Source organism: Bombina bombina, chromosome 4 (assembly GCF_027579735.1).
Source record: "Bombina bombina isolate aBomBom1 chromosome 4, aBomBom1.pri, whole genome shotgun sequence".
In the NCBI taxonomy this organism is placed as follows: Eukaryota; Metazoa; Chordata; class Amphibia; order Anura; family Bombinatoridae; genus Bombina; species Bombina bombina.
In genome coordinates, this window is record NC_069502.1 from 474,770,286 (window position 1) to 474,786,701 (window position 16,416).

At 38.5% G+C, this 16,416-nt stretch overlaps 1 protein-coding gene across 1 annotated transcript in view; it reads right to left on the bottom strand.

Annotated features, from left to right (window-relative positions):
- Positions 1-16,416, bottom strand: part of CSMD1 (CUB and Sushi multiple domains 1) — a 3,127,153-nt gene that overhangs the window by 903,954 nt on the left and 2,206,783 nt on the right. The window contains 2 exon segments of the mRNA XM_053711946.1: positions 302-490; positions 11,476-11,691. Coding sequence (XP_053567921.1) covers positions 302-490; positions 11,476-11,691 — 405 coding nt within the window.

Here is a 16,416-nt window from a genome sequence, read left to right on the forward strand (position 1 = left end):
TTATTTTTAAAAATAGGTTAAAACCATTTTTTTTTTGCTATGTTTATAAATCTATTCAAGATCCAGAAACCTCATTACATCCTACATGCTACAATTTACAAATCTGGCTGCTAACACATATACCATTTTATAAAATTATATAAATACTAATATACATCAGTAAAGAAGATGTAAAGTGCACATATTTGTTTTTAAACTTGTAAAGAATATATTTGAATCACATTTAATTAATGAAAATTCTATGCTTATCAATGCATTATTTAAGATTTGATGAATGAAATGAAAGCATGTGACCACCTACCCACACACCTTGGAAGAGGTGTACTCCATACTCTTCGTCCACCTCCCAAGCAGGTGAGCTTATTGGCACCCTCCAGACGATACCCAGGGAAGCAAGAAAATGTCAGAGAGTCTCCAACTCCAAAGTGAAATCCTATTCTTCGACTGAATGCTGGGACACCTGGATCATCACATGGCTCCAAGTCGTATTCTAGAGAACCAAAATAAAATAACATAGGAGTAAGGGTATTTAAAAAATAAAAAAAGAAAGAGAAAGAAAGAAAAAAAATAGAAAATATGAAAGATCATTATTTACAAATATAAAAGTAGAACATATGTGCATGGCAACCTAAGCATGATTTTGTGTGGCCAATTGCTATTTGCAAAGATGGCAACAGGGCTTTTCTCTTTGAAATCTATCTCTGATTTGGACTCAGAAAGATTAACTTTGGAGGATACATTTGTTAAACAGACAGAGCTGCTCTCTATCAGTGATGTGTTTCTGGCTATGGAGCGCACCCTAATTAAAGAGTACAGAATATGGTGGGACCACAGAGCGTTGGAGAAATACTTGACTTTGGACTTGATCCCTAGAGGGTTAAGAATGCGCAAATTTCCCACCTTCCAGGTTGAAGACCCTGAGTTTATGCAAGAATGGAATGATATATTGAGTGATTGCTCTAAGAGACTCATGCAATTGATTATTAAATTTAAACAATGCCAGTTGATTAAGATTAGGGAAGAGCTGAATCACATACAGGCACAGTTGAATGAGTTTCTTGAGCATACTAAATATAAGGATTTTGATAAATTATTAAGTGAAACAATTGTTAAATTTAGGGGTGAGATTGATAACTTTAAGCTCAAGAAGTTTGTAAGAGATAATAATGATTACACCAGTAACAAAGTCTATACTTGGCACAGTAGGTCAGGCTCTAGAGTTAATAGACACAGAGCTAGAAAGAATATTAGTGCCGCAAAGGTGGAAACTGAAGGGGAAGGTAAAAGAGTGACCTTTTCAGACAAAGACAGCACAGATGAGGATAATGATTGTAGGTCTGATGACTATGGTACAGGGGACTCTAGTGGTCACTCAGGTGATGAAGTGCAGATTGTGGTACCTAAAGGTGTATTAAAGAAGGCAGGCACAGCACATGGTTCAAATCTGAGAATGACAGAAGGTTTAGGCAGGGTCCCAAACACCAAGAAAAATCAGAAAAAGGTAGATGTAAGACAGCAGGAGTTCCTTAGTGATAGTGAGGGTGATGTTAGACCATCAGCATTTGTACCCCAGGCTGTAGAGACTAGTCAGGAGCAGGTTTTTCGGCTAAGCCCCAAAATAATAGAAGGAGGCGGAAGCATAGATCAAGGAGAAAAAGGGAAAGCCAGGGCACAACCAAAAATAAATGCACGCAACAAATACAAAATATGACTGTCATTAATTTATCTGTTGTTGTACTTACTGATCCACAGATTGAAGTGCTTAGCTTGGGTTTGCGTTTTGTTCCCACCAATAAATTTGACTTATTTGAAACCATTGTTGACATAAACAGATTAGTGAGGGATCTGACCCTCAAAAAGTTTTTCTAGGGGTCCACTAATCAGGAGGAAGAAATGGAAGGTGAAATTAATGTTAACATACAGGATTCTGTTGAGGCACTTCCTAATATCTCTGATATTATAGACTTCAGGGAAGGTACTGATTTTTTGACCTTACATGAGTTGGGTACTTTAAGCTCCCAGCCGGATTTACCAGTCAAGAAGACCCATGCAGGGTTTAGGCCCCGATCAATTTTCTATCCCACTAGAACCAGAGGACCCTTTATCGAAGCCTTTCATCGTAGGGTAGAGGAGGATTTAGTCAAGCTCTCAGAACAGAATAAAAGGGCAATATATAATCTAAATCTAACCCAAAAGTTGGCATTGGAACAACTAGGGAAGCAGGATGACATAGTCATCAAGCAAGCAGATAAGGGGGGTTGTATAGTGGTGATGGGGAGAGAGAAATATGTTGAAGAAGCCTTAAGGCAGTTGACAGACACCCAGGTTTATCAGGAGCTCAGCTTTAATCCCACTGAGCGATTTGGGATTGAGCTGAGGCATCTTTTGGATGATGGGTTGATGAAGGGTATCATTGACCAGGAGACTTTTGAATATTTGATGGTACAAAAACCAGTTATCCCTATTTTCCATCACCTCCCCAAGGTCCATAAGACCTTGGTGGGGGTGAAGGGCAGACCAATTGTCTCAGGTATAGGGTCACTTTTTGAGAAGCTCTCAGGTTGGATTGAGTCCCTTTTACAGCCTATCGTACATCTTTTGCCGTCCTATTTAAAAGATACCACACATCTCATCAGGGCGATGGATAGTGTTAAATAGGAGGAGAGCTGTATGTGGTTAACGGTGGACGTGGTTGGCCTCTATTCGGCCATTCCTCATGAATATGGCATTGAAGCCGTTGGATATATGCTACGACATTTTAGCAATTACCTTGAGGCCCTTACGTTCCTTTTGACACACAATTACTTTAGGTTTGAACGTACCTTTTATCTCCAAAGACGTGGGACAGCGATGGGGGCCAAGTTTGCCCCATCATACGCCAACTTTTTTATGGGTTGGTGGGAGCTGTCCCACGTCTTTGGAGATAAAAACCCATTTAGAGATAGGATCAGATCATATAAACGCTTTATAGATGATCTCCTGTTTGTCTGGGTGGGTGAAACTGCTGAAGTGCAGGATTTTCTTACCTATCTCAATTCTAATAGAGTGGGTTTGGAATTTACTGCCGAAACAGGGACAAATACAATACCTTACCTGGATGTAGAACTTAGGGGGAATGCCTCAAGTGGTGAGGTTTCTACTTCCCTTTATCGCAAACAGATTACATCCAACTCCTTACTCCATGCTAGGAGCAACCATCCCCGCCATACGGGGTTTGGGGTGGCCAAGGGGCAGTTCATGAGAATAAGGCGGAACTGCTCCTTGGAAGAGGATTTTGTGAAAGAGAGTGAAACACTTAAGAGTCTCCTAGCTGAGAGAGGCTACTCACACAAAACCATTAACAGAGCTCATTTGGAAGTAACCAGAATGGATAGGAGTGAGATATTGAGGGGTAACAGCAGAGCGACGAGGGGTTATGATTCGAGTAGACCTACTCTGGTCACCACCTATAGCCCACAGTTTAAAGAAATTACTAACATTGTTAGTAAGCATCTGCCTATTCTAACAGCTGAGGATAGCTTGAAGGACTATGTGTCCAAGGGTTGTAACTTTGGATCTAAAAGAGCATGCACAATTGGTAACTTGGTGGCACCAAGTGTACTAAGAGAGAAAGATAGGGCCAATAATAGTTGGCTTAGTGTGAAAGGGCATTTTAAATGCCATTTCACAAAATGCATAGCTTGTCAATACAGTAGGGTTACATCCACCTTTCAGTCTGCAACAACAAATAGGGTTTTCAATTTGGCAAGTTGTACAAATTGTAGAACCCCCTTTGTAGTATATTTGGTAGATTGCACTCAATGTAATGGGCAGTATATAGGGTGTACCACTAGGGAGGTTCGCTCCAGAATCAGAGAGCATCTGAATGACATCTCCCATGATAAGGACAGCTCGGGCCTCTCACAACATTTTATTTCTGTGCATGGGGGCGATGTAACTTCGCTCTCATGGCAGGTAATAGAATGTGTTCGAAACCCCCCAAGAGGGGGCGATAGGGCAGCCCGGTTGATGCTACGTGAAGCCTTTTGGATCTTCAAAATGAAGTCAAGAAGACCAAAAGGCTTCAACATAGAGGGGGATGTGATAAATTTTTGGAGGAGGTAGCTGTTCAGTGGTTTTAACAACCACCTGGGATTCTCCATCCTAGCTAGCGTGGCAGTCTTTAGTCATTAACAATATATATACACTGGTTAAGGCAATAAATTGCAGTACATTTAGTGACTTTAAAATGGTGAATATTGTAGGACCAATATCAGTTTGGTTAATTGTGCATTGTTCAAATAAAACTATCTAGGTTAGTGGATAGTGGTGTAACAAACTATTCATTCATAAGGTCACAATCAAGCTTACAGTGTAAATGTATTGTAATATGAATGCATTCACAAGCCTTAATTTAAAATTTAAAAGGATTATATATTGTTAGGGTAAAGCCAATGACACAGCAGCTGATAGTTGAACTAGATAGGGTTAATTCTATCAATCTGAGTAACCAATAGGGATAGGTGTTCAGGCATAAGAGGCAGGAAGTAGGGGTAGCCGGTCATGTTCATGATTAAGGAATTGACCGAAACATGTAGGACATACTGGTTCCTGAAAATGTGCTGTCTATCTTTTTGATTTTAAACCCTGTTGACTTTTATGATCACTTTGCACTTTTTGGATATTAAAGGTTTGAAGTTCTTTTAAGGATCGCAGTGTTTTTTCATTTGTTTCTAGTAAAGATATGTATCATAAAAAGTGTATGTTTAGGATGTAAAAGCCTTTATAATATATATATATTTTGCAATTGCAAAACATTTATTTCTCTATTTTTGAATTACAACAATTTGTACACATTTGATTAATTTTACTTTATTTTATTTTCAAACCTCAGTACAAACCATAATGTGAAAGCATAACCTTTAACTTATTAGGTTTGCTCATTCTTGTAATCATTAAAGGGACATTAAACACTAAGGGCTAGATTATAAGTGGAGTACAAAATATTGGGTCGCAAAAGTGATGTTTGCACTCTACTTAGTAATACCAATGCACGCAAATGTGCACTGGTATTACAAGTTAGGTGCAAAGTGAACATGATCTTGGATCTCACAGACTTTTCCACTCAACTCAGTCCTCTGCTCTCTGACATTTCATCCCTCTCTTGTCCAAACCTCGTGACTCTACAGTATAATTCGGCACTAAAATCAACACTTGACAAAATTGCACCCTCCACCCTTCGACGTACATCAATCACTTGACGGCAACCGTGGCACACTAAACAGACCAGATATCTTCAGCGATGCTCACGGTCCGCTGAACGGCAGTGGAGGAAATCACGCACCTTTGCTGATTTCCAGCATTATGAATTCACCCTTAAGTCCTACAACTCTGCGCTCAACCTGGCCAAACAAGTCTATTTCTCCTCCCTTGTGTCATGTCACGCATCCAACCCCAAAAAGCTGTTCTCAACCTTTAACTCCCTTCTACATCCGCCTGCCCCCCCCGCCCACTACCAACCTCACTACTCAAATTATTGCTGATCACTTCAAAAATAAAATTGACACCATTAGAAAAGAGATCTGCACCTCGCACCCCGCAAACCCAGCGATCCTACCCACCCCTTCTATTAACAAAAATCTATGCTATTTTCCTCCTGTAACAGAGGAAGAAGTCTCTGCACTCCTATCCTTGGCTCATCTCACAACCTGCCCACTTGACCCTATTCCTTCACGACTTATTCCTTCTCTCTCTGCTTCACTAACCCCTACCCTAACTCATCTCTTTAACCAATCTCTCACTGCTGGCACATTTCCTGACACATTCAAGCATGCGTCAATCATACCAATCCTAAAAAAGCCCTCGCTTGACCCCTCCGCACCTTCTAACTATCGACCGGTCTCCTTACTTCCCTTTGCTTCAAAATTATTGGAACGACTAGTCTATAATTGGCTAACTCAATTTCTCACAACTAACTCCTTACTTGATCCACTACAATCTTGTTTCCGCCCTAAACACTCAACAGAAACCGCTCTTGCTAAAGTAACAAATGACCTGTTATCAGCTAAAGCAAAAGGCCATTACTCCTTACTAATTCTTCTTGACCTGTTCGCAGCTTTTGACACAGTTGACCATCCTCTCCTCCTAAAAATACTACATTCATTTGGCATCCGAGACACAGCCCTCTCCTGGTTTGCATTATATCTTTCAAACCGCTCGTTTTCAGTTTCCTTTAACAAAATATCTTGTGATCCTATGCCTCTCTCAGTTGGAGTACCACAAGGCTCTGTCTTGGGTCCCTTGCTTTTCTCTCTTTATACATCCTGCCTTGGAAAACTTATAGCCTCCTTTGGATTCCAGTACCACCTATATGCTGATCATACCCAAATCTAATTTTCCTCTCCTGATATCTCTCCCTCTTTACTCAACCAGATTTCTGACTGCCTCTCTGCAATTTACTCTTGGGTGTCATCATACTACCTCCAACTCAATCTGTCCAAAACTGAGCTGCTTCTTATCCCCCCCTCTTCGAGACATCCGACACCTGACATTTCTCTGATGGTTGGAGACTCTATTCTCAACACCTCACCCCAGGTCCGCTGCCTTGGGGTCACACTAGACTCAGAACTCACATTCAACCCACATATACAAACGCTTACCAAATCCTGCTGTTCACACCTACGCAACATTTCCAGAATTCGTCCCTTCCTTTCTCAAAAAACTACAAAAATACTTATTCATTCCCTCATCCTGTCACGCATTGATTATTGCAATCTACTCTTAAATGGCCTTCCAAAACACCGCCTCACCTCCCTCCAATCTATTATGAATGATTCTGCTAGACTCATCCACCTAAGTCGACGATCTACATCAGCTGCTCCGCTCTGCCAGTCTCTACACTGGCTCCCCATACACTCCAGAATACAATTTAAAGTATTAGCCCTAACCTACAAAGCACTCAACAGTCTAACTCCCAACTATATTTCCTCTGTCATCGTGAAATACTCCCCATCCCGTCCTCTTCGATCAACCTCTAACCTACGTCTCTATACTCCTGTTATCTCTACATCCCACTCCCGCCTCCAAGACTTCGCATGTGCTGCTCCTGTCCTCTGGAACTCTCTACCCCGCTCCATCAGACTGTCTCCAACCTTGTATAGCTTCAGACGATCCTTGAAAACCCACCTATTCAGAGAGGCTTACCATCTCTCTTCCATCCCACATCCAAACCAAGCTAATACATGTACATAAACTGCCTGACTCACTGCTGCAAATACAACCGATGTAACAAGCTACCCCAACCTTATGTCTCTGCACCCTAAACCTATAGACTGTGAGCTCTCCGGAGCAGGGCCCTCTTCCTCCTGTGCTAGATTTGTTTAGTCTTGTTATGTTTTGTATTATATCACAAGCCTTTGTCATTGTATACCCCTATCATTGTACCCAGCGCTACGGAATTTGGCGGTGCTATACAAATAAATGATAATAATAATCAAAAGCATGACAAGGAGTAGCAAGAGTCATACATGGAAGTCAACAGAAATGCCACTAACACTAAGAGAATAGATAAGCTTACAAGCACAAACCAGAATGTAAGAACTCCTGTGGTAATTTGTGCAATTGCTGCACAGTGCTGAAAACCTGAATTCCAGATCAGAGTTTTTGCAATAAGGAAAATGAGATGCGAGGTCTAAACTAGCTGTTACATAAGCCTTATGAATTAACGTGAGCAAGCATGGAGCATGGGCATTAATTGCTAGAATCTAAGATCTCTCTGTTCCAGTATACTGTATGTGGTATTGCAAGTTGCATCCCCATCTCATATTGTGGATGTCCTTAAACTTGAACCTCTGGCTTTTGAAGTGATGCATGGAAAGTATCCTTAAAGAAAATAGCAAAGAAGTTAAAAGATATTAAGAGAATCATGGTTCACCTTGCAGAATTTATAGTAGGGCCCAATAAAAGGAGGTCAAATTTGACAGAAAACTCTGTAAGCTTGGAACACTGAGTAGATAAAAAGATCAGACCCTCAACTTAAAGGAAGTCCATCATCAAAAAATATTATTTTTTAATTCAGTAATATACATTGATTAAAAACTTTATTTGTTGTTTAAAAATAATTTCCATTAAGGGATTTTGAGTAATTACATGTCAAAGTGCTGTCTTGGGGCTTCCATTTTATAAGGTCTATTTGGCTAGATTTGTCAAATTCAAAAGGAAGGTAGGACATATTACCTTAGTACATGTAATGAAAGGGTAGCATATGTTAAAACCTTTCCATCCACCTTACATTATTATTGTCGTTCTCCTCTATTGCTATATCCACTGTGGGCTGTGCTAACCATCAGGTTTAGAATGCATAAGCATGTTATGTTTCTGAGAGGAATATATATATATATAAAATAAATGTTTCTGATTTTTTTGAATTTATATAAAAAGGGGATCAGTGCCAAGGAATCTGATCTGATGCATAATGTAGGTATGTGACAGAGGGTCTTATAGGATTTGATCTGAGGTCTCTTGCGTGCATATGTCTAATAAGAAATACAGGTTAGGAGTCTAAGCACTAGTCAGTACTATGGGACCTATTTACTATGGTGTGAGCGGACATGATCCGATATAGCGGATCATGTCCGCTGCACTTCGATAAATGCCGACAGCATACGCTGTCAGCATTTATCATTGCACCAGCAGTTCTTATGAACTGCTGGTGCAATGCCGCCCCCTGCAGAATCGCAGCCAATCGATCGGATTGATTTCTGTCCGCCGCCTTAGAGGCAGACAAGTTATGGAACAGCAGTGTTTAGACTGCTTCATAACTTCTGTTTCCGGCGAGCCTGAAGGCTCGCTAGAAACAAGGGGCCTAAAGCTCCATACGGAGCTTGATAAATATGCCCCTATGTCACTAGGGCCATAGGGACAGGGGTCTTTATGACTCCTATGAGTCTCCAGGGCAAGGGAATATAATGTTTTTTGTGACTGACAAATTAAATTGCATGGTAATTTGTGTGAGATATGAGGTTTATTAGAAAGTGCAGAAATCATACAGGTAAATAATATCACCACTAAAAAGTATATAAATGGACAATGAGATGAATAATTTAAGCTGTTTGGAAGCAGCTGAGAGACTTCGGGGAGATGTGGATGGCAGAAGACAGGAGATGTCAGTGGTGAGGTGATGCAGGGGATAATAAATGCTGCTGTGGTAAAGGGCACTTGTTTTATGATGAAGTTATGCAATATGAGAAATTAAATTGGCGCTGAAACAATTTTGTGGCAAAACTGAATGTGACATAAACAGAACAGCACCACCTACTGGTCAACCTGAATAACATGTGTCTCTTTACTAAGAATGAATGTAGTGACTGGTAGTGACTGGGCACACTATGCAATTAAAATAGCAGCATAAATTTCATTATCTGATGTGTTTAAATAAAAAATACAAAGATTGGCTTTTCGAAAAAAAAACAGTTACCTACTAAAATAAATCGCACATAAGTAATTTATCTATAGGAAACATATGTATTTGCAATAAGAGGTTTGTAATGATGGTCTGCCTTGAAATTAGATAATAACCTCCACATTAAAAGGTATATTTCTACACAATGCTAATGGTGTATGGTAGAGGAATATTAAGAGCAAAGAGTTGCAAGAGTTGCAACATAACAATTTGTTATGTAAGGATTTAATATACAAAGTACACATAAATTGCTCTAGGTCCTAATTTACTCTTGTGTTGGATTGCAATAGACAAACTGTATGTCCCCTATCTTTTAAATACCCTTTGCCAAAATTTAAACAGAGACACCATCAGTAATCCATCTAGTTGGATGAGATTAAAAAATGAACAATTTTGTGGTTGATGTAACTTGGGGGAAGAACAATGTATACTTGCTTAAATACTTTTTTATTGTAGACTTGCTTTAAGTCTGGGAGGGAAGGGGGAACCCATGGCTAATTAATGATTGAAGGATCCTCATAGAAACATACTTAGGGATGAAGGGATTAAATATGTTTCTATAAATGTAAAATCTATGAAAGCTCCTGACAGCACTACATCAAGGTTTACTTCTTTATCGCAGGGCAGGTTATGGTATTTCCAATATACAGTGTGCTAATGTTGACTCTTGGATGCTTATCCTCTCACCAGAGAGTAGTAATGGCTGCAATAACTTCAAACCTGAAACTTGTTGACATGTCATCAGACAAGATGCCTTGACCATTTGAGTAGCATTTGCTAGATAATATTCTAATCAATGCCTACACAGCTATGTCTCACAAATACTACCTAGCCCTATAAATTCCTCTAATTATCATTGATTATTCTGATATCAATTCAGCAGTCTCCCTAGCTTTAAAATTCCATGGACCTCTGCTTTTTCCTACCTTGTACCTGCTTTGTGTTACCTATTGATTCTGGCTGCTATTGATTTTTTTTCTGCTTGCCTGACCCCTGAATCCAGTTTTGTGTGTGTGTGTGTGTTACTGGTTTGACACTTTGCCTATGTCTCCTGCCTAGTCCTTTTGTATTAATCTTGGTTGGACTGATACCTGGCTTGACATTGGGTTTCTTTCCTTGACCCTGATTTCTGCCTGGGCATTGTGTATCTATATTTTTCTGGACTGTCTAAATAGATTGACCTTGGCTCTGCAACTGACATCAAATTTGGATCATCCTTGGGCACACTTATACATCAGACCCATGCCTTCTTTTTGTCAGTCAGATCTGTTCTAGTTCAGGTCTTTCCTAGTATTAGTGTACAAATGGGTTTGCTACTGTCTGTTCCTCAATTCCAACTTATTCAAACCCTCCCAGTTAACCTTAACAGCTCCTGAAGCGCAAGATTAGCTTAGTCTCCTGTGTAAACTTTGTGTATGTAGGAGTAGTTTTGAATTTGCAAACAGTTTGTATATGCTGGTACTTAAAAGTACTCCTTCTGACTCCTCTAAGCACTAGTATTTCCCAGCTTCTCGTTTTACCATTTGCCAAGCAGTGTCTTACATGTTACAGAAATTATTAAAAAACATATTATTGCTAGGGAGAATATTATTTATTTGATGATTGCAATGCTTTTTAAATTCATAATATTCATAATCTGTAGAGCAGAGAGGTTATACAGCTTTATGTATGTAGCATCTTATTTTTTATTAATACTTTAGTCCTTAAAAAGGTATCAAAAGTATAATTAAAAAACCTTCTGACTTCCACACTTCTTCTTTGTAATTGCTAACTTAAAAAGCTATCCTATCGACCGAAAAAGGACAATATATTAAATTAATACTATAAAACACAGCACCTAATATGCATTCTTCAGATATTTTGCTTGTTTTGCCATTTTGTTTTCAAATAAAAATCCAGTACAATACAATGACTTATTAGTGGAATTGCATTAAATAAATATATATATTATTTTATTAATAACTCCTCGAGTACAATTGAATTCAAAATCAGGTCACTAAAAGACGGTTTTATTTTCTTTTTATGAAATTTCTTACCTGAAAATGTTATATTAAATCCTTCATAGGAAATAGAAAAATCAGATACAAATCGAAGTTGAGCTGTGAAATTCCCAAAAAGACCAGCTTTTATAGTAGGAGGTAAGACTGACCCTGTCAATCTGGCAACTGGATGAGTAAAGCTTCCATCTTCTGTTATTAACAAATAGTCGTGGGAGCTTTCAAGGTGAAAGGTGTGAAATACCAGCTGTACTCCTGTAGAAAAATAAAGCTAAATATGAAACTAAGATATCTAATTTTAGAAAAAAAAAAAAAAAGATAAACAGGGCAAGACATGTTATAGAAAGCTAGGCAATTTTCTTTTTCTAGCTTTATACAAAAGATGTAACTATACAGAAAAATATAAAAAAGGTGCTAACATATAGTTGTGTAAAATAAAATAAAAAATATTTAAAGTATCCTAATTTAATTATATGAGCATTTGATGGCTTGCTTAGACTATAGTTACTTATTATTATGTATATATTTGTTAACCCAATGGGTTTTTTACAAGCTGCATAGAGAAAAATAATCTTTCAGCAAAAGTCTAAGTTCAAACAATAATTTTGGTTATTTGGTTATACTACAGTAAATATATTTTTTTATAATTTTATTTATCTTGCTTTAATCATGCATTTTTAAAAATTCAAATCTATTATGGAAAAATACATTTATAAAAAAAAAACAACTAAGATTTCTAAGAATTTTAACACCAAATATATTGGAGCCTTTAGGCTCGCTGGAAACAGGAGTTAAAAAGCACCGGTCTTAAGACCGCTGCTCCTTAACTCGTCCGTCACCTCTGAGGTGGCAGACAGTAATCAGCCCGATTGGATATGATCAGGTTGATTGACAACCCCTGCTAGCGGGAGATTGATTGCGAATCTGCAAGGGGCAGCATTGCACAAGCATTTCTTGTGAGATGCTTGTGCAATGATAAACGCCGTCAGCATATGCTGTCGACATTTATTGATGTGCAGCAGACATGATCTCTACAGCGGATCATGTCTGCTTGCATTTTGATAATTCGGCCCCATTGACTGTACTTTTATGAGTATGAAATAATAAAACGAAAATTCGAATAGAACGCAATAATGTTTTAAAGGTTAAAATACATATTACTCTAAAGTAATCCTATAAAGCATCTAGAACAGAATATAGAACAATGAGAAATAACCCACCTCTAATAGCCCAATTACGAGTGGAGAGAAAAATATTGCTTACACAAGCATGATATTTGTGCTCCACTCAGTAAAACTAGCACACACAAATGTGCGCTGGTATTACAGGTTAAGCGCAATGCGAAAGCAACCTCAACTTCACATTGCATGGAAGCTTTGCACTCATGAGAGAGCGCTTCCATAGGCTCCATTGGGAGCCTCGTTCTCAAGCCATCAGACACGGCTGATAACCTAGTGGGGTTAGTCACGAAGTGATGGGCCGCAGATTTTAAAATCAAATTTGCCTGTTTATGGGCGTGCATAAATTAGCACTCCACTTGTAATTTAGCTCTAAATATTTTAAATTTTCCAATCTGATAAGTGTCGGTTTGTTTTTATAATTCATTAAAAACATGTAAACAACAAAATATATACCCTGATTAGTACTAAAAAAGTTGGTGCTTTATAAATAATAATTAAAACAATAGTAATAATTATTATAATAATACATTTAAATATATATTTTTACTATCATTTCTAGCCTATAGAGATGTTTTTGTTATACTTTTGTTTGTATGGTTGAATAAATGCTTTTCTTTCTACACATTTAGAGCCAGATTATGGGCTCCATGTACGAAGCAGCTAAAGCTGCTCCGGAGCCCTTGCGGGGCAGGTTTGCATATGCGAGCCTGCTTCCCGCAATGTAAGAAGCAGCGGTCATAAGACCGCTGCTTCTTACACCCTACGCCACCTCTGAGGTGGTGAGGGAAAATCACTGAGCGCTCCCTCGCTCTCGGTGATTGACAGCCCCTTCAGTCGCGCGAATGAAGGGGCGGGCATTACACACGGGCATTTCATACAAGTAATTTAATAGAATAAATACATACAAGTAAAAGAATGTGCATCACATTATATACCCTCCAAAGCCAAAAACACAGGCCACAGTAGGCATATTTAAAAAGTCCTGGTCAGCAGCAAACAAATAAGGAGGAAGAAGGCACAAGTATTTATCCTTTTAAACGCGTTAGGGCATTTATATATATTTTGTTTGAACAAGCACTGGTTGATGCTTGTTTACGGACTACTCCTTATTTGTTTGCTGCCGACCAGGACTTTTTAAATACGCCTACTGTGGCCTGTGTTATCGGCTTTGGAGATTGTTTTACATTTTACCCATACCTCATATTGTTTGAGGGTATATAATGTGAGTGCACATTCTTTTACTTGTATGTATTTATTCTATTAATTTACAGTATTACACTATTTGGTTCTTCTCTCTTATTATAGATTATGAGCACTTGTTGCTGAACATTAGGGCAGAGGGAGGACCAGTTGTTATCACATACTCCAGTAGGTTCATGAAAGCCACTGTATACAGTCCCAATCAAAGAACAAGCACGCTGGATGTTTTTCCCTCACAGATGCGGAAACTTACCTCATTAGATTGAGGTAATTTCTGGTAAGGGGAATACCTTCACATATTGTCATTTTGAATTTACTACAAACTATTATATTTATTATATCTCACATTTGATTGTATGAACTGTTTACCTTGATTTAGTATATAATTTTTAGCGCTGTTTTCTCCTTTGTTTTTAACACTAACTCCCTGAAGATAGACCTACCGGGAGACGTCTTCATCCAACCGGGCAGAAGTGGTCCTCCAGATGGGCAGAAGTCTTCATCCAAGCCGGGCAGTAGTGGTCCTCCAGACGGGCAGAAGTCTTCATCCAGACAGAATCTTCTATCTTCATCCATCCGGCATGGAGCGGGTCCATCTTCAAGACATCCGACGCGGAACATCCTCTTCTTCCGACGGCTACGACTGAATGAAGGTACCTTTAAGTGACGTCATCCAAGATGGCGTCCCTCCAGTTCCGATTGGCTGATAGAATTATATTAGCCAATCGGAATTAAGGTCGAAAAAATCCTATTGGCTTATTGGATCAGCCAATAGGATTGAAGTTCAATCCTATTGGCTGATGCAATCAGCCAATAGGATTGAGCTGGCATTCTATTGGCTGTTCCATTGGAACAAGATTCTATTGGATGAAGATAGAAGATGCCGTCTGGATGAAGACTTCTGCCCGTCTGGAAGACCACTTCTGCCCAGCTTGGATGAAGACTTCTGCCCGCCTGGAGGACCACTTCTGCCCAGTTGGATGAAGACGTCTCCCGGTAGGTCGATCTTAAGGGGTTAGTGTTAGGTTTTTTTAAAGGGGGATTGGGTGGGTTTTAGAGTAGGGTTGGTTGTGTGGGTGGTGGGTTTTAATGTTGGGGGGAATTTGTAATTTTTTTTACAGGTAAAAGAGCTGATTACTTTGGGGCAATGCCCCGCAAAAGGCCCTTTTGGGGGGCTTTTTTATTTTGTTAGGTGGATTAGATTAGGTGTAATTAGTTTACAAATCTTGTATTTTTTTATTTTTTTCTGTAATTTAGTGTTTTGTTTTTTTTGGTACTTTAGATAATTTAATTTAATTTAATTTAGGGAATTAATTTAATTATAGTGCTAGTGTTAGGTGTAACTGTAACTTAGGTTAGGTTTTATTTTACAGGTACTTTTGTCATTATTTTAGCTAGATAGTTATTAAATAGTTAATAACTATTTAATAACTATTATATCTAGTTAAAATAAATACAAACTTGCCTGTAAAATAAAAATAAACCCTAAGCTAGCTACAATGTAACTATTAGTTATATTGTAGCTAGCTTAGGGTTTATTTTATAGGTAAGTATTTAGTTTTAAATAGGAATAATTTAGTTAATGATAGTTATTTTATTTATATTTATTTAAATTATATTTAAGTTAGGGGGTTTAGGGTTAGGGTTGGACTTAGATTTAGGGGTTAATAACTTTAATATAGTGGCGGCGACGTTGGGGGTGGCAGATTAGGGGTTAATAAATGTAGGTAGGTGTCGGCGGTGTTAGGGACGGCAGATTAGAGGTTAATAAAATTTAACTAGTGTTTGCGAGGCGGGAGTGCGGCGGTTTAGGGGTTAATATATTAATTATAGTGGCACCATAACGCAGCCCCATTGATGTCTATGGGGAAAAAAATGTATGTTTAAACCCTAACATAAACAACCCTAATCTGCTGCCCCTAACATTGCCGCCACCTACATTACACTTATTAACCCCTAATCTGCCACCCCAATGTCGCCGCCACCTACCTACACTTATTAACCCCTAATCTGCCGCCCCAATGTCGTTGCCACCTACCTACACTTATTAACCCCTAATCTGCCGCCCCCAATGTCACTATACTAAAGTTATTTACCCCTAAACCTCTGGCCTCCCACATCACTAACACTAAATAAATATATTAACCCCTAAAGTAACCCTAAGTCTAACCGTTGGTTGTGTGGTGGTGGGTTTTACTGTTGGGGGTGTTTGTATTTTTTTTTACAGGTAAAAGAGCCGATTTCTTTGGGGCAATGCCCCGCAAAAGGCCCTTTTAAGGGCCATTGGCAGTTTAGTGTAGGCTAGGAGTTTTTTTTATTTTGGGGGGCTTTTTATTTTGATAGGGCTATTAGATTAGGATTAATTTGTTTTTATTTTTGCTAATTTCTTTTTTTATTTTGTGTAATTTAGTGTTTGGTTTTTTGGAATTTAGCTAATTGTATTTTAATAATTTAATGTATTTAATTTTATTGTAATGTTTGGTGTTAGTGTAACTCAGGTTAGGTTTTATTTTACAGGTAAATTTGTATTTATTTTAAATTAGGTAGCTAGTAAATAGTTAATAATTATTTACTAACTAGTCTACCTAGTTAGTTAAAA